Consider the following 19,222-nt stretch of genomic DNA (forward strand, 5'->3'; position numbering starts at 1 on the left):
TCCCTCAAAAGCATGCGATAATGGAAAAATATCTAAAACAGTTCAATTATATGAAGTGTGGATGTCCCGCAGGGAAGCGTACAGGGACGACCTTTAAAGATGTCCAAAGTTGTCCAAGTTCTGACGATTATACAACCCACTAGACGTACACACTTGACCATCTATTAGTTGTCCTGGCACAAGTCTTTAATGATATCAAAACATTGTTGCATGGTCATGACTAGCATCCTACAGGTCCATATATAGCCCTGCACATGGCATGATGATTCTTTGTGGGTGTAGTGGAGTGGAGTTGTGGTGGAGATGGTTGTTCTTGGATATAAAAAAAATTGAGTTCTTATTGAGATTGTGTGACAAAAGAGAGATTCAGAGAGTGCCAGTGTGAGAGAAAGCGAAAGAGACTGTGAGGGTGACATACAGGAGAGACTATGTGAGAGATTGAGAGAGTGAGAGACGTGCAGTGAGAAAGGGTGTGATAAGGAGAGTCTGACCACCAGAGTGAATGTGTGTGAGAGAGTCTGAGAGTGGGTCAGTGAGAGAGTGTGGGAGTGAAAGTGGGTGTGATGGAAATGCAGATAGGAGGTAGGAAATGCAGGTAGGAGGTAGGAGGGATGGGGCAGTGGCAGGGGTCCTTGCGATGTGAGGGAGAGAAATGGGTGAGCCAAAGAAGTAGGGCAGGTCAAGAGTACACAACAGGGACGAATACACAAACGCTGTCAATCTATCACCCAGCAACTGTGCAGATTCACACACACGCTCAGCTTTTGCTCTCTAGCAGCACTGGATCGCTAGTGGCTCAAAACACACTTTGGGTACCAACTTATGCACTTTTTAAGGAGGTCTAAGTCAGGTTTAAGCACACACACGACAAACTACTGTGATTTCCGTTATTGTACTTGTACGTCCTGGCCATAAATATGCCCTTGGAACACCTCTATTTTATATGACCTTCGATAGACATAGTGTGGATTTGGACATAGTTACATTACATTACATTACATTAGTGACTTCTATTCCGCCTGTACCTTGCAGTTCTAGGCGGATTACATCAGAAGATAACTGGACATTTCCAAGAAAAATTACAGTTTAGGGAGTTGGTTATATAAATTGAATCTTTGGGAGACCTTAAGGGATGGGTAGAAGTTTGAGGATTACATCAGAAGAAAAACTGAACATTTACGGGGAAATTACAATTTAGGGGGCTGGTTACATAGTTGAGTCTATGAAGGGGAGTTACAAGAGTAGTAAAAATTTGAGGGGGAATTTTACAGGGGGGGAAGGGGAGGGGGAAGGACGGGGGGTTTAAGATATCTGGATGAATTTTTTGAATAGCAGGGTTTTGATTTCTTTTTGAAATGATTTGAAGTTGCATGTTGCTGTCAGCAAGTTAGAGATGGAGGGGTCTAGTTTCGCTGCCCGCGTTGCTAGTAGGTTGTCATACATCTTCTTGCGTTGCATTCCTTTGAATGAGGGATAGGCAAATGGGATCTGAGTTCTCCTTTGTCTGGTTGTAAGGTTCCGATTTAGGCGATTGTTTAGGTAGTTGGGTGCAGTACCATTTATTACTTTGAATAATATACAGTATAATTTGAATTGAATTCGAGCTTGTATAGGTAGCCAGTGTGAATCTAGGTAGGCATTGGTGATGTGGTCAAATTTTCCAAGAGAATAGTTCTGGTTGGCTTTCGATTATCAGTATTTGGTAATCCTGTCTTTTAGGTCATTCAAGTGCCAGCTTGGATGGGTTTTTAGATGGGTTTAAGTTTTGATTATGAGCCCCTTAGCACATATGCTACCATGGAAAAACTGAAGGCAGGAATTTTCGATGGTCCACAGATCACACAACTTATAAATGACCCACATTTCATAGCATCAATGAATGAAATCAAATTATGTGCCTTCATTTGTTCTTGTTGTGAAAAACTTTCTTGGCTACAAGAATGCAAACAACTACTCACAATTAGTAGAGGATATGTTTTCATTTCAACAGGCTTGCCTGTAACATGAGTGTTAAAATCCATTATCTGCACAGTCACTTAGATCGCTTTCCAGAGAACCTTGGTGACTTAAGCGAAGAGCAAGGTGAAAGATTTCACCAAGACATAAAAACAATGGAAGCCAAATACCAAGGAAGATGGGATGCACACATGATGGCAGACTATTGTTGGAAACTTATGCGGGATTGTCCTGGCAGATCCCACTCTCGGAAGTCTTAAAAAAGGAGCTTCTCGTGTGTCGAATGACTGGAAAAGTTGTACCATAAACTTGTGTTTTTGATATGAAATAAATAGATTTTCACGTTGTACACTTTTCTTTTAATATGTTTCCTTCATTTTTAAAAGATATTAATTTAAATACTACATTAAAATATCCTGATTTTTTTAGTGGGCGAGCCGATAGGAGAAAATTGTTGCCATTTTTGGAATCAGCAGGTCAAATATACCCAGAAACAGGTCTAATATGTGAGGCACCAAAATGAGTGTTGGCCAGCGTTATTTATGTCACTGAGAGGCTGAATTGAATTCAGGTCTTGCTCACTGGAAGGTGAGGATGATCACTTATGGTGCCTTCTGGCCTTTCCTGATTGTATTACATTACATTACATTAGAGATTTCTATTCCTCCATTACCTTGCGGTTCAAGGTGGATTAGAAAAGAGTTATAGAAGGTGGGTTACAAAAGAAGATCTCTGGTCATTTCCAGAGCGAGTAAAGAGTAGATCAGGTTGATTCTGGGGGTCAGGAAGAAGATGGGAGGAAGGAATGTACTCATAGTGTTAAGATTTTTTCAGGGATTTCTTGAAGAGTATAGTTTTTATTTCTTTTCTGAATGTTTTGTAGTCTGGGGTTGTTATCATTAGATTGTTGATTTGATTGTCTAATTTTGTTGCTTGAGTGGCTAGGAGGCCGTCATATGGTTTAAACTTGCACAGTAGCTGGTCATGTATTCTAGACCCTGTCTTCCTGCACTGGTGCTATCTACTGGGACAGGAAGAGTCTTGTGTCCAAGGCATGTGCTGCTTGGTTAATCCCCTACTCAGAAACACCCTGAAGCATAGATTAGCAGCTAATTATACTATAACCCTTGACATTTTCTGCCAGCTATAGGAATGATAGCCATCTCCTTACTATTGGGGTTAAGTTTGGATATCTTGCATACCGCTGATTATTACATCAATCAGGGGGTCCTTTTACTAAGGTGTGCTAGCTCTAAATATTAGTGCGCGCTAAACACTAACACGTCCATTATAGTCTATGGACGCATTAGCATTTAATGTGCGCTAAAACAGCTAGCGCGCCTTAGTATGTATTATTCGATTTTCAATTTTAAGTAACGCTGGATCAGTGGCGTAGTAAAGTGGGGGCACCGACACCTCTCCTCCTCTCTGCCCCCCCTCGCACCTTCTCACACCTCCTCCACCACGTGCGCGCCTTCACTTCCCCACCACCATACCGCTAGCTCTTCACTGGCGCGAGCGACACCTCCAACCTGCTGCTTGCTCCGACCTTGGCGCTCCCCTCTGACGTTACTTCCGTGTCCTGTAACTAGGAAGTGACATCAGAGGGAGAGTCGACACTGGCGGCAGGTTGAAGGAGCTGCTTGTGCTGGGGAAGGGGCGTGCGCGACAGGGGTGGGGGGCAGAGAAAAGGACAAGGGGGTGCGCCACCGTCCCGGGTGCCTCCCACCCTCGCCACGCCTGCATGCTGGATGACTAAATGGATTAGCAGAGCGAGAGAAAGACAACCTTTGCCTCCAGGCCCTAGGTCTTCATTCCTAGTCCTCAAGGGTCGCATATGAGTTATGCTTTCAGGATATCTCTAGACACCAACCTTTGAGAACTGGGGTGGGGGAGGGGCGCCAAACAACACTAAAAATTACTTCTACCTGGACACACTAAAGGAGCTTGATCAATATTGAGGGATGCTCAGAGCTGGCTTCTATGAATATGCATGGAAGAGATTTGCAGGTCTACAGCCTCCATTGCATGTAGATCTCTCTCATGCATATTCATTAGGGCCAGCCTGAAAAAGGGGCTTTTGTCAGACAGACTGGCTATGCGAGCACCTATGTTTCTGCTAGAATTTGTAGTTATTGCTATACAGTAAAACCTTGGATTGCAAGTAACTTGGTTTGCTAGTGTTTTGCAAGATTAAATTTGAACTTGATATACAAGCAATGTCTTGCAATACAAGTACTTATAGTATAGACACATCACAACTGAGCCGATGGTTCTTCTCTCTCTGACGCTGCAAGAGCGTAATGACTGTTCTAAATGAGCAAGGTCTTGCAATACGAGTACATATAGTATTTTGTATTAAATGTTTGAGTTGTGGAACGAATCGTCTGAGTTTCCATTATTTCCTATGGAGAAATTTGTTTTGATGTACGAGTACTTTGGATTACAAGCATGCTTCTGGAACGAATTATGCTTGCAAACCAAGGTTTTACTGTACTAGCAACCTGCCAGTCTAATTTTATTATTGCAACAGACTTCTATGCTGCATCTTCATCTCCCTAAATACATTTAGGCTTCCTTTGATGAAACTGTGATAGCAGTTTCTAGCGCGGGGAGCCGCACTGAATGGCCTGTGCTGCTCCCGATGCTCATTGAGTTCCTATGAGCGTCGGGAGCAGCGCAGGCCATTCAGCGCAGCTCCCCGCGCTACAAACTGCTATCGCAGTTTCGTAAAATAGGGGGCTAGTTACCCTTCCTAATTTTACAGTTGTCTTCACCTTTGTCTCTTTTCAAATTCTCTTTGTGATGATAGTCAACAAGACAATCTTAGCTCCGGGAAACAATGCTGTTATCCAAGTCTTTTTTTATTATGAAATTGACTCCCGGCTGCAGGGTTTTCACATCCCAGGCAAATCAGAATAAATGGTAAAGGAGGTGTATTTCTCCTCTCCACATTTAAAGCTGATATTACTTGATTCCACCTCTATTGTACATCTTCCCCTCCAGTGCACATGTATCATTTTTATTTTAATCCTAAGTATAAATTGTAATCATGCAAATGATTAAACATTACAGTACGCTGTTGATTTTGGCATTTATGTAGAACGACGAAGAAGGGTACGTTACAAAATTAGACAAGTTCCTGCTGAACCAGAACGTACGCAGGTAAGGCTAGTCTCAGGGCACTGATCTCTGACCTAAGGGCCGCTGTGTGATCGGACTGCTTGGCACGATGGACCACTGACCCAGCAGCGGCAATTCTTATGTTCTTAATCTTGCACTGTAACTCGTATGTCATATTTAACCTGAAAACTGTATACAGTGGTACCTTGGATTACGAGCATAATCCGTTCCAGGAGCATGCTCGTAATCCGAAATGCTTGTTTATCAAAGCGAGTTTCCCCATAGGAAATAATGGAAACTCGCTTTGATACGTTCCCACCCACCCCCACCCCTGATAACCGGCATCGCTCCCCCCCCCCCCGCTCGCAAAGGCCCCCTCGCTCCAACCGGCACCCCCCCCCCCACCAGTACAACTTAAATTTACCCACCTCCCCGTCTAGCACCAGCACCAGCACCAGCACGAAGGCACAGCTCGTGTGCCTAGAAGATTTTCCGGCTTCCGGCTTCGGTTCCATAGACAAAGCGTGCCTTTGTCCCGGTGCGCTTTTGACCTAACACCTCCGGCTTCTGCCTGCCTTGAACATGCATCTGTGCATGCTCAAGGACTTCTATTCTCCCTCTCGCAGAAGCCGGAGGTTTCAGGTCAAAAGCGCGCCAAGACAAAGGCGCGCTTTGTCTATGGAACCGAAGCCGGAAGCCGGAAGATCTTCTAGGCACACGAGCTGTGCCTGCGTGCCGGTGCCGGTGCTGGTGCTAGACGGGGAGGTGGGTAAATTTAAGTTGTACTGGCGGGGAGGCCAGTTCGCGCGGTGCGGGGGGTACCGGTTGGAGCGAGGGGGCCTTTGCGAGCTGGGGGTGGTGCTCGCAAATCGAGTCAACACTCGGTTTGCGAGTCAAAAGTTTGCTGAGTGTTTTGCTAGTCTTGCAAAACACTCGTAAACAGGGTTACTCGCAAACCGAGGTTTGACTGTATTATGTATATTGGTATTAGATCCCAAGTATGTGTCGAGTTAGGATGAAACTTGTATTGAAAAACCTTGCACTGAAACTATGGCAAATTGTATCCTGTAAACTGTATACTATCAGGCTCACAAAGACGTCCAAAAAGCATCCTAAATTGGCCCTTGGATGTCCTAATCGCCAGGATGTCCAAGTCCCGATAATCAAAACCGTCTTTCTGTACATCTAGCGAGGTGTTCCAGCTTCTGTATGTCCAGAGCATGAGATGGGCATGATGGAGGCATGTTATAGCCGGGCTTAGGGTGGTCTCAAGGGCAGGTTAGACATGGATGTTTTGCAGCGATAATCAAACATTTTGCAAGGCATCCTGGATGGAATTTATATGTTTGGAACTAGACCTGTTTTAGACTGACAAAGGTGCCCAAACTGTTACCTCTATATTATCTCTGTCAACCTATAACCCGTTCTGAGCTCTTTGGGGAGAACAAGATAGAAAATGACTTAAATAAATATGAGCCAACACAGGCCCCAATTCTCAAAGCTCCAACAACACAGTAATAGTACTGTGTTGGAAGTGATTTTTTTTAAATCGGCATGCTATTTGTGCGGAGCTGCCCTGGTAAAAGGGGAAGGAACTATGCCAGGCGCCTGCTCATAAGAGCACAGGGCTAGGCATAGCTCCTCTCACCCATGCATCAAGGTAAGAGATACATCAAGGTAAGACACCACCACACTCCCCCAGTGCTCACTGACCCCTCATGCCCACAAAGATCAGAATACAACATCAAAACTCTAGAACATCAACATCTGGTATAGGAAAGCCTAGTAGAAATGCACACAGGTGTCTTAAGTAGCCTGGTGGGTGGGCTAGTGAACCATAGAGAGGAGTAGCAAGTCCCATAAGCCACTCTAACCACTACATTAATGGTGGAAAATGTGAGCCCACCAACCATTTCCCCCTTAAAAACAACCCTCTACCCTACTATAATATAGGTGCCACCTGCAGCCATAAAGGCTACTGGGGTTGTAGACAGGCGGGTATGGTGGGTTTTGGAGGGGGGGGCTTGGGGGGGCATCACCATAACCTATAAGGGACTTCTGATGAGATGTTTATCTGGCACCCTTTATGTGAAGTTCACAGCAGTGTCTTCTAGGGTGCCCCACTGCTCTGTTGTAATGTCTGGGTGGCCAGTCCATTACAGGACTGGCCCCTCTCATATCCAAATGGTCTTGTTAAAGGGCATTTGGGACTAGGATGAAATTTCAGTCGATAATGTGGTTTAAAGATAAACATCATGGCGGTCTGGGAGTCCCAATGGCCTGGCATAGGCATTTTCTTACTGCCAGCTTTGGACATCTAGTGCCATATGTCCAAATTGGGCTTAGATGTATGTTTTGAAAATGCCCGTACATGTATATTGGTATTAGATCCCTAGTATGTGTTAAATTAGAATAAAAACTTGTATCAGAAAAACTTGTACTGTAACTATAGCAAATTGTACTGTAACTATAGCAAAACTTGTACTGTAACTATAGCAAATTGTAACCTGTTAACTGTATATTATCTATGTCAACCCGTTCTGAGCTCTTTGGGAAGAACGAGATAGAAAATGACTTAAATAAATAAATAAGAGCAAACACAGGCCCCGATTCTCAAAGCTCCAACAACACAGTAATAAATACCATGTTAGAAGCAATTTTTTTTTTTTTTTTTAAATCGGCTGATGCTCGGCACAATAGCATGCAAATTCTATACATGCTATTTGTGCGGAGCTGCCCTGGTGAAAGGGGAAGGAACTATGCCAGGCGCCTGCTCAAAAGAGCACATGGCAAGGCATAGCTCCTCTCAGCTCCATATTGTCCTGCAGCTCCTGCTCTCCCTCTTGCCAGCTCATCTGGCTCCGGAGTCTGTCAAGTTAAATGTTCAATAAGTGCTAGTTTAAAGTATAATCACAATGGAGAAATTAACTGTTGTTTAAAAGAATTGTTTTTTGGTTCTGTTCACACTGAAGAACAAAATATAAAAAATAAAAATGCAATGATTGGAGAGTAAATCAACTATTTTGGGTTTCATTCTCATTTGGTCTTTCTGGTCTCTGAACAAAACAGCTAAACTTACAATAGTGCAAGTATTTTGGGGTGGATGTGGCTGTGATATTTATATTCAAGATGTAATACTGAAGGATTAATTTTTTGGCATTGTCATAACTTTCCTTGGTGTGTTAGATGTAAAGATTTCTTTCCCTTTTCTTCTGTTTGTTGAGCCAAATTCTGAGCGGCATTTATAGAATGTACAGTACGAGGAGCGTTTAATAATTTATCTACCTCAGTAGGAAAGAAAAGAGTTTTCAAAAATTTTTGTTTTATTTTTCAATATAGTCCCCTTATAGCTCCATATTGTCACAAACCCGGCACTGAAGTTAGGTTTGTGCCAGGAAAAAAGACAAAAACCCCTAAACTTTAGGAGAGCGGATCAATGTAGCAGCCCTTCTAACAGCAGACAGCAAGACTCTAGACCTTGTGAGAGTGTCCAAGAGCAGGAGCCCTGGGAGGAGGGGAGGCAGAATGAGTTTAGTAACTTTTCTAAGCCTAGAGCAGCCCCTAGCAAAATGCACCCTAGTAGGCAGGCTCTTAATCAGGCTAGCACTCAGCTGCTGAAGCTAATTGAGCAGCAGCAGAAGGCTCAGCAAAAGCCAGCCCATCCCCCACTCAGGTTAGGGCGTGGCTTTCTCAGGTCTGGTCAAAGCCAGCAGAGCAAGCTTGGAAGAGTCAGTCTGGATCCAGCAGTGGAAGGAGACTCTTGGCCAACAAATGAGATCGAGATGGAAGACTTGGAAGCTGTTCCCTTGGTGAACCAGCCGGTCTGCTCTCAGTCTGAAGAAGAGATGGACACTTACCTGGAACCTGAGGAAGCGCCCATGGAACTAAGCTAAGTTTGATTTTGGCTTTTTGGATTGCCGACTGTGTTTTGTTTTTGAATGCTGAGACTTGTGCTGGGAGAGTGAGCATTACCAAGCTCACTACTGAGGGACTGTGCAATCTTTCAGAGGAAGTATGTTTTGTTTTTCTTTCCTCTGTTTGGAGAACTGTGCCACTGAATGTTAGTGGGAATTGAGGGGAGAATCCACAGAAGATCCTTGGGCTGGGATTGTGGGGCCAGTATTGGCCGCGTTTAATTGTGGATTCAGCAATTCCCCATCTCCACCAGTTAATTGAAGCTGGTTGGAGAGGCCTGATTGAAGCTAGGCAATTACAGTGTGCTTTAGTGAGAGCAATGAACTTTTAGGATTGACTGCTATAAGGACTGTGCTATTGGATCCACTCCTGTTTTTGCAGTTATCCTTTTTCGGTGGAAACAAGCTGACTAAGGACTGTTATACTTACCTGAGGAAAGGCTGAGTGTAATCTTGGGCAAGACCAAGTTTTGTTTATATTTGTTTCTTGTGTTTTTGCCTTAAACTTTTGTGCATTAAAGACATTATTTTGAGGAGAACCAGGCTGTTCTGAACTTTATTTTGGCTCCTCATATTAGCACCAGCAGGGCCTTCAACCCGTGAAGGCACGCCAGGGACTGTGTTTTGCACACCTCCCGGTAGCCATTCTGACCAGCCGGTACCGGGGGTGTGACAAGTGGTGTCAGAAGTGGGATACAGTGCCTCCTGCTGGTTGTTTTTGAGAACTTTAATAAAAAACAAAAAAAAAACATTTTTTTGTTTTTTTTAATTTTTGTTGGTTCCAGTTACTGTTTTGTACAGTGGACTCTTTTGTTGGTGTTTCCAAGGAGGACTTATTTACCTTGGTGTGCAGCCAGCCAAGCAGCCGAAAGCGGTCTGAGGGAAGAACCGGGGACCGGATCCAGAGTGACCTGACCTGACCGGACCTGCTGGAAGCTGAGGATTGCGGAGGAACCGGAGCCGGAAGGCGGACAGCGAGGACCAGTGTTCGTGTATTGCAGAACGGAGCCCAAGTAGTGAGAACGACTGGAGGCCAAGGAGGCCTATTATCAAAGGCGCAGACTCATCAGTACCGCAGGTAAGAGTACCCAAGCTAAGGGGACTGATGAGGATAAAAAGTGACCTTAACTAGAGTGGCTGACATTTCCTTCGTGGGAAGGGTGTCAGGTTGTTTAAAGTGCCACACTTAGGGTTTCTTTTGTGTTTGTTTGCGTTCCAGACCCAGCGAGGATGGATCAGCAGCAGCTGTTGGTGTTCCTTGCGGAGGAGAGGCAGAAGCAGAGTGAGAATCTACAGGCCGTCTTAAAGGCGAACCAGGACTTATGGGATCGCAGCCAAGAGCATGCCAGACAACAGCACGATGAACTTGTGATGGCAATGGGTGAGCAGACCAAACTATTAACTCAGCTGCTACAGCGCCCATTCACAAGTACAGCCAGTGGGCCAGTCCAGAGCCTTGTAGCAGAAAGGACTTACAGGCCTCTGAAGAAAGTAAGGAACAGGCCCGGGGGGATAAGAATACGGGATCCCAAAGTCAGACCCACAAAACGGGGTGGTCCAAGCCCAGGGAGGCCTCTCAGGAGGGGCTACGTTGTTTCCGCTGTGGGAAAGAGGGGTATACACAACGATTCTGTAAAAAGAAAAGAGATTTTGTGTACGCCCGGGGACTAGCGGACAAGCACCCTAGGGTATATCAGGTGTCAGTCTCTGTGGCAGGGAGGAAGGTATTAGCCCTGGTTGACACAGGGGCTGAACAGTTTGCAGTATCCCGACAGTTTTGGACCCAGGTGGTGGGAGTCAAGGGCTTGGGGAAGAGTGTGGAGAAGGTCCCTATTATGTGTGTTCATGGGGTATCCAAGGAGTACCCACTCTGGCCCATAAACATCGAATATAAAGGGGAGGAGGCAACAAAAAGACAGATTTTGAGGAGATTCTTTTGGCCAGGGGTATCCCAGGATGTAACCAATTTTTGCAAATCCTGCCCCGTCTGTCAAAGACTGTCCTTAAGTAAGCCTGCCCGGGCCCCGCTCATTCCCATCCCCAAGGTGGAGGAACCATTAGCCAGGCTAGCAATGGACATAGTGGGTCCGCTGGAGAAAACTCCACGGGGACATGGCTTTATCCTGGTGGTCATGGATGTGGCCACCAGATATCCGTGGGCTTTCCCGTTGCGGAAGACGTCGTCGCCCGCCATTATGAGGGAGTTAATAGGACTGTTTTGTACAGTGGGGTTTCCACGGGAGGTCTTTGACGGATCAGGGCAGTAATTTCCTCTCAAAGGAGATGGAAAGGTTTTGGCAAGGGTTTGGTATTCGGCACATAAAGACTTCAGCCTACCATCCCCAAGCCAACGGAATGGTTGAACGTTTTAACCAAACGCTCAAACAAATGTTAAAGAAGACCTTAGGACAGGAAAGGAAAGATTGGGATCTTTTCGTTCCTTTAGTGCTGTTCGCAGCCAGGGAAAAGGTTCAAGATTCTCTCGGGGTAAGCCCCTTTGAGATGTTGTATGGTAGAACTCCCCAAGGTATACTGGACATTGTAAAGGATCAGTGGGGGTCACCGGAAAGGGCAGAAGCCAATGTTATATCCTATTTGGACCAGTTGAGGAAACGGCTAACACGGGTGGCCCAGATAGGTAAGGGCAATCTAGAATGGGGTCAACAAAGGCACAAGTTCTATTATGACAAGAAGGCCAAAGCCCGTCACTTGAAGGTGGGTGATAGAGTTTTGATTTTGGTACCTTCGGATCCACATAAGTTTCTGGCCAAATGGAAAGGCCCGGCCACTATTGTGGAGAAACTAAATCAAGTGGATTATCGGGTCCGGGATGAAAAAAACAGGATCCAAACATACCATATCAACCTCTTGAAGCCCTGGCGGGACAGGGAGACTTTGGCCCTGATGGCGGAACAGAGTCAGGACGATGACCTAGGGTCCCAGGTGGCAGACCTAACCCAAACGGAGGGAGTCAACATAGGGACTGATCTGTCAGATAGGCAAGCGGGACAGTTGGAAGCCCTAGTGCAGAAGTTCCAGGATGTGTTTTCCCCCATACCTGGTCGTACTGAGGTAGTCACCCATGAGATAATCACTACCCCGGGCAGGATAGTGAGGGTAAAACCTTATAGATTATCCGAAGGGAAGAAGGAGTTAGTGCAAAAACTGGTGGACGAAATGCTGGCCTTGGGGGTGATCGAACCATCACAAAGCCCTTGGTGCAGTCCGATTGTTATAGTGCCCAAGGATGATGGTACCCCCAGGTTTTGTATAGACTTTAGGCAGCTCAATGAAATCTCACAGTTTGATGCCTTCCCTATGCCGCGGGTGGATGAACTATTAGATCGATTGGGGCAAGCCCAATATCTCTCTACCCTAGATCTGACCAAGGGCTATTGGCAGATCCCCCTCTCACCCAATGCCAAACCTAAGACAGCCTTCAGTACACCACATGGCTTGTATCAGTTCAAGCGTATGCCGTTTGGACTCCATGGTGCTGCTGCTACTTGTGAAAGAGGAATCACAGAAGTGCTAAGGGGGCATCACCAATATGCAGAGGCCTACTTAGACGATATTGTGATATACTCCCAGAGTTGGCCGCAGCACCTGGAGCAGGTAAAGGCTGTTTTAGAATCACTGAGGAAAGCGGGGTTTACAATTAGCCCGAAGAAATGTTATTTGGAACAGAGGGAGGTTAAGTACCTGGGTTACGTCGTGGGGAGAGGACAGGTAAAGCCCCTGGTTGACAAAGTGTGATGTGTAAGAGACTATCCTTTGCCAAGCACCAAAAAGCAACTCCGAGGGTTTCTAGGGTTGATCGGATACTACCGACGGTTTATACCCGCATTTGCCACCAGGGCAACGGCTCTCACGGACATGTTGAAAAAGGATAGTCCGGATACCCTCTGGTAGGAGGCTACGGGTAGAGAAGCAGTAGAGGACCTCAAGAAGGCCTTATGCACGAACCCAGTGCTTAAATCCATTGACTTTACTAAACCTCTAATCCTACAAACTGATGCCTACGGGACGGGGTTAGGGGCAATACTTAGTCAAGAGCTGCAGGGGATGGAGCATCCGGTGTTATATTTAAGTCGGAAGCTACACCCCAATGAGAGGAACTATGCCACTGTTGAACTAGAATGTTTGGCCGCCCGGTGGGCGATGCAGGCCCTTGAGCATTATTTACAAGAGCGTGAATTCACTCTAGTTACGGATCACGCAGCGTTGAAGTGGCTTAATACTATGAGGAACAATAACGCCCGCCTCACCTGGTGGTATTTGGCCCTTCAAACCTTTTGATTCAGGGTAGTGCATCGACCGGGGCGTCTGAGTACAAATGTGGATACTTTGTCCAGAATGCAGGAGAACACTGAGACACCCTTAAAACACAGGGACAGTCAGCAGTCATAGGTGGGGGTATGTCACAAACCCGGCACTGAAGTTAGGTTTGTGCCAGGAAAAAGACAAAAAACCCTAAACTTTAGGAGAGCGGATCAATGTGGCAGCCCTTCTAACAGCAGACAGCCAGACTCTAGACCTTGTGAGAGTGTCCAAGAGCAGGAGCCCTGGGAGGAGGGGAGGAAGAATGAGTTTAGTAACTTTTCTAAGCCTAGAGCAGCCCCTAGCAAAATGCACCCTAGTAGGCAGGCTCTTAATCAGGCTAGCACTCAGCTGCTGAAGCTAATTGAGCAGCAGCAGAAGGCTCAGCAAAAGCCAGCCCATCCCCCACTCAGGTTAGGGCGTGGCTTTCTCAGGTCTGGTCAAAGCCAGCAGAGCAAGCTTGGAAGAGTCAGTCTGGATCCAGCAGTGGAAGGAGACTCTTGGCCAACAAATGAGATCAAGATGGAAGACTTGGAAGCTGTTCCCTTGGTGAACCAGCCGGTCTGCTCTCAGTCTGAAGAAGAGATGGACACTTACCTGGAACCTGAGGAAGCGCCCATGGAACTAAGCTAAGTTTGATTTTGGCTTTTTGGATTGCCGACTGTGTTTTGTTTTTGAATGCTGAGACTTGTGCTGGGAGAGTGAGCATTACCAAGCTCACTACTGAGGGACTGTGCAATCTTTCAGAGGAAGTATGTTTTGTTTTTCTTTCCTCTGTTTGGAGAACTGTGCCACTGAATGTTAGTGGGAATTGAGGGGAGAATCCACAGAAGATCCTTGGGCTGGGATTGTGGGGCCAGTATTGGCCGCGTTTAATTGTGGATTCAGCAATTCCCCATCTCCACCAGTTAATTGAAGCTGGTTGGAGAGGCCTGATTGAAGCTAGGCAATTACAGTGTGCTTTAGTGAGAGCAATGAACTTTTAGGATTGACTGCTATAAGGACTGTGCTATTGGATCCACTCCTGTTTTTGTAGTTATCCTTTTTCGGTGGAAACAAGCTGACTAAGGACTGTTATACTTACCTAAGGCTGAGTGTAATCTTGGGCAAGACCAAGTTTTGTTTATATTTGTTTCTTGTGTTTTTGCCTTAAACTTTTGTGCAATAAAGACTTATTATTTTGAGGAGAACCAGGCTGTTCTGAACTTTATTTTGGCTCCTCATATTAGCACCAGCAGGGCCTTCAACCCGTGAAGGCACGCCAGGGACTGTGTTTTGCACACCTTCCGGTAGCCATTCTGACCAGCCGGTACCGGGGGTGTGACAATATACATCATCCACTTTTCCTACAATGACTTTAACCCCTTTGAAAAGAATTCTTCTGTTTGGTCTTCACACAAGGACGTCACAGTTTCCTTAACATCTTCATCACTTGAAAACCACTGTCCACAGAAAGATTTCTTCAAAACTCAGAACAGGAAATAATCCAAGGGAGCCAGATCAGGACTGTAGGTGGATGGTTCAGCTGCTGAAACCCACATTCTCAGATGGCAGCCCGTGATTGTCGTGACATTTGAACTGGCGCATTGTTGTGATGATGCAGCATGCCTGCTGTGAGTATTCCTCATCTTTTCTCCTTGATTGACTCCCACAAGGTGATCATTGTGTTGGTATAACTCTCCCCGGTTATTGTTCGCTTATGTGGCATGAACTCGAGAAGCAAAAATCCTTCATCATCCCAGAAGACATTTGGCATGACTTTGCCTGCAGATTTTTCTGTCTTGAAATTTTTGGGGTTGGGATGACTTGTGTTTCCACTGTTTTTGGACTCAGGATTTCTGTGATAGACCCAAGTCTCATCTCCAGTCACCAAATGATGAAAAAATTCACTTGGTCTTCATGGAGCCTCTCCAAATCCTCCTGACAGCACTGGAGCCTTGTAGTCTTCTGACATGGCATCAGCATTCTTGGAACCCATCTTGCATTAACCTTGGACATGCCCAACTTTTCATGAATTATTTTCCAAACTGTACCTGCTAAGATGCCCATTTCTTCAGCTATTTGGGAAATCTTAATTCATCTGTCTGACAAAATTAAATCCTCAACTTTGTTGCACATTTCTGTGGAAGTTGCTTCCATAGGACGTCCAGTGTGAGGGTCATCTTCAGTGGACTCTCTACCCCACTTAAACTGCTTGCTCAAAAAATTTACTTTGTATAATGCTGGGACAGACTCATCATAAACTGCAGTCATGCATTCATGGATCTCCTTTGGTTTTTTCCCCTTCTTTTGTGAGAAATGGACGGTGCTCCAAATCTAGCAGCTGCTTACTTGATTTGCATGAAGACTTTCCTGGCATCCTGTCTCTTGGAATGTTAGACTCGGACTGAGCCACAACTGTGCATGAGTAACCTTGAGACGTCACAACATACACAGACTTATTTCAACTTGCTTGCTACTTTCGTTCATACTCAGGTAGATAAACTATTGAACACTTCTCATATATAACTGGTATTCTGGTCATTTACTTATACCTAAATGTTGATGCCCTGCTTATAGAATTACTTACAATATATACAACAATGATAGTCACAGTATGCAAACAACTGATTTGTTCTTTGAATTCCGAAAATCAGTTTCTATCCTAGGCAATCATAAAAGATATGTTCCTTACCTGAGTCTTTGATTGCTGTTTCCAGTTCTAGCTCAAGTGTTTATTTCTATTTCTTACAGTGCAGTACTCACCTCACACCTTCGTTGAGATTGTAGAGTTCATGATCTGGAAGGCCCTTGCGCTGAAACACTGCAATTACTCCATTGTGGATACTGCAAAAGACAGAAGAATGATCTGCTTCTTGCTCATGTGGCAGGATATTCCCTCATCCTATCCAAAATGGTCTTAACTATTGTTTTAAAATTTTTTAAGCATTATGTTAAAATAAATGTTTTTTTTTTTCTATGTTGTAACTCGCTTAAAAAAAATTAAATTAAGTGACTCATCAAATTAAAATAAAACTTGAAACTTGAAAACTTGTTCCATAAAACCACAGAAATCCAAAACAACAGAGAAGAGTGGAATAGATGTTCTAAACAAGACAAATTTATTCCACAGGAAACAAATACTCAAGTTTCAATAATGAGAATAGTTCTAATGAGGTCCGCAAATTTCAGAAATGAACAATATAGTACACTTTGACAGGGGGACCCAATCTGATCCATGTTTTTGGCTGATGAAAAGCCTTCCTCAGGTGTCCACTGAAAATATATTCAGAATAAATGATGATAAATTATATATACAGTAAAACCTTGGATTACAAGTAACTTGGTAGGCAAGTGTCTTGCAAGACAAGCAAAACATTTTATTAAATTTTAACTTGATATACAAGCAAGGTCTTACAATACAAGTACATACAGTATACACATATATCACATCTTCACAACTGAGCTAAAGGCTCTTCTCTCTCCGACTCTGCAAGAGTGTAGTGACTGTTCTAAACAAGCAAAGTCTTGCAATATGAATACGCTTGGAGGGACATAATCAAAAGGGACCGAAAATTGTCTATTTATATGTCTTGCCGATCTGATCATCCAAGCCGCTAAATCGTCCATCTTTATACCACATTTTTGTCCAACTTTCCGTCCAAGTCCAAAACACCTAGAACAGGGTCTGCAAAGTGATGGATTGCACACCCAGACATGCCACCTAAATAGTGGGGTACCTTATAAGGCACTGCTGTGAACTTCACAAAAAGGGTGCCATGTCTTCTCCTCCCTACAGCTCCCTTATAGGTTATGGTGAGCCCCCCAAACCACCTCCAGAATCCCCTAGACCCACTTATCTACCACCCCAATAGCCCTTATGGCTGCAGGAGCCATTTATATGCCAGTAAAAAAGGATTTTGGGTGTGTATAGGGCAGTACACATGTTTAAGTATCAATGCAGTGATTACAGTGGCTTATGGGCATAGGTCCTCCTCTCTATGGGTCCCTAACCCACCCCCAAAATGACTTAAGCTGCCTCTGTGCTGGACGACTAGGCTTTACTATGCCAGGCGGCCAGGTGATGATGGTCTGGAGGCTGAATTTTAAAGGTGTGATTAATATTTTTATGGGAGTGGGGGGGGAATCAGTGATCACTGGGGTAGTAAGTGGGGGTCTGTATTATGTGTTTTCAGTGCTTATCTGGTGAGTTTAGGTGGGTTTTTGTGACTTAGACCATGTTTTACATGGTCTAAGTCACAACGTCCAAGTTCCGTCGATCGTGGGCTGTATAACTAATTCTAAGCTGTCCCACGTCCCGCCCAACTCCCGCCCTCAGCACTCCTCCCGAAATGCCCCATTTAGCTTTGGTCATTCAGCGGCACTATGAAGGCCTAGGTTGTTTAGAAATACATCCAAAACCCATTTTTAGTATCGGCACTTGGACATATTTGAGAAATGTTCGTCCAAGTGCCAACTAAGGCCGGTTTTTGGACGTATTTCTCTTTCGATTATGAGCCCCATAGTATTTTGTATTAAAGCTTTTGGGTCATAGAACGAATCGTCTGAGTTTCCATTATTTCTTATGGGGAAATTTGCTTTGATATATGAGTGTTTTGGATTACAAGCATGTTTTTGGAACGAATACAATGGCGGAGAAAAAAGGATATGAAAATAAATTTTATATATATACATATACATATATTCACTCTATTTATGGACATATAAGTAAATCAAAATTCAAGAGGAATAGCAGCTCAAAATACAAAACATAGATGTAATTGCTATGTGGTATAATACTGTCTGATCCTGACTGACAAAAGAAATTGGAACTCAAAATAATATAAAAATGTAGCTAACAACCAAGATCAAAGTTAATAAGCAACATAATAATGATAAACTTTGTATGAAATGCTAATCAGACCAATGTGGAAACCCACAATGGATGTACTAAGGAGTCATCACTAAACAATGATGCTAAGCACTGGAGCCAACTTTGAAAAATCTAAAGAACCTAAAGGTGCTAGATGACCAAAATGTGCTGGCACCTGTGAGACCTCACAAGTTAAGTCAGAAATATTTTTTGAAGCCTTTTACAATAATTTGTTTATATATTGAAAAATTCATAGTTGATATAAGTTATCATAAAACATTCTATACACACCCCTGAAGGCTTATACCACCCCCCGAAGGCCTGCCACACCCCTGAAGCCCTGCACCCCACCCCAGAAAGCCTGCCTGTCCCCCCTGAAGGCCTTTACCACCCCTCCGGACTGCGCGCACCCCCCCGGAAGGCCTGCATGTTCCCCCTGGTCTCCCGTGCACAATTTACCTACTAACAGCAGCCTGCAGAGAATATCGCTGGGGCTAGTGATCTCTGCAAGCTGATATAGGTCTACGGAGCTGTTTCCTCTGCTGTAATCCTGCCTCTGACATCAGAGGAGGGGTGGGACCACGGCAGAGGAAACAGCTCCGAAGACCTATAGCAGCTTGTAGAGATTGCTAGCCCCAGCGATCTTCTCTGTAGGCTGCTGCTAGTAGGTACATTGTGTGCGGGAGGCCAGGGGGGAACCCGGACACCAGCGGGAGACCAGGGGGGAAGCCGGACGTGAGCAGGAGGCCAGGGGGGAAGCCGGACACCAGCACTTCCCGACTGACCCTCCCCCCTCACCCTCTAAAGCAAGTGTAGCAGCGGACGACCAGCAAGAGCAGTGCTGCCGCTCCTGCTTTAGGGGGCGAGGGGGGAGAGTCAGTTACCGAATCGGGAAGCTGATTTTTTTTGTTGTTTTAAATCGATTCGAATCAATTCACCCAAAGTGAATCGGTGAACCGATTTGAATCGTGAATTGGGCAGCACTATCACCAATGACCTGTACAGGGGGATCAACACCTTCTTTCTTCAACTGGTTATGCCTCTTTATACAGCCTAA

General features: G+C 44.9%; 1 protein-coding gene across 8 annotated transcripts in view; it reads right to left on the reverse strand.

Moving 5' to 3' along the window:
* The window catches only part of PRR5 (proline rich 5), a 269,323-nt gene that overhangs the window by 103,113 nt on the left and 146,988 nt on the right, over positions 1-19,222 (reverse strand). For all 8 annotated transcript variants that reach the window (XM_033951451.1, XM_033951445.1, XM_033951447.1 and 5 more), the window contains one exon: positions 16,059-16,139. Coding sequence is in view for 6 of the 8 variants with exons in the window: in XM_033951445.1 (XP_033807336.1) it covers positions 16,059-16,139 (81 nt within the window). In the remaining 2 variants the exon portion in view is untranslated. The remainder of the gene's footprint in view (positions 1-16,058; positions 16,140-19,222) is intronic.

Source organism: Geotrypetes seraphini, chromosome 7, assembly GCF_902459505.1.
Source record: "Geotrypetes seraphini chromosome 7, aGeoSer1.1, whole genome shotgun sequence".
Classification (NCBI taxonomy): Eukaryota; Metazoa; Chordata; class Amphibia; order Gymnophiona; family Dermophiidae; genus Geotrypetes; species Geotrypetes seraphini.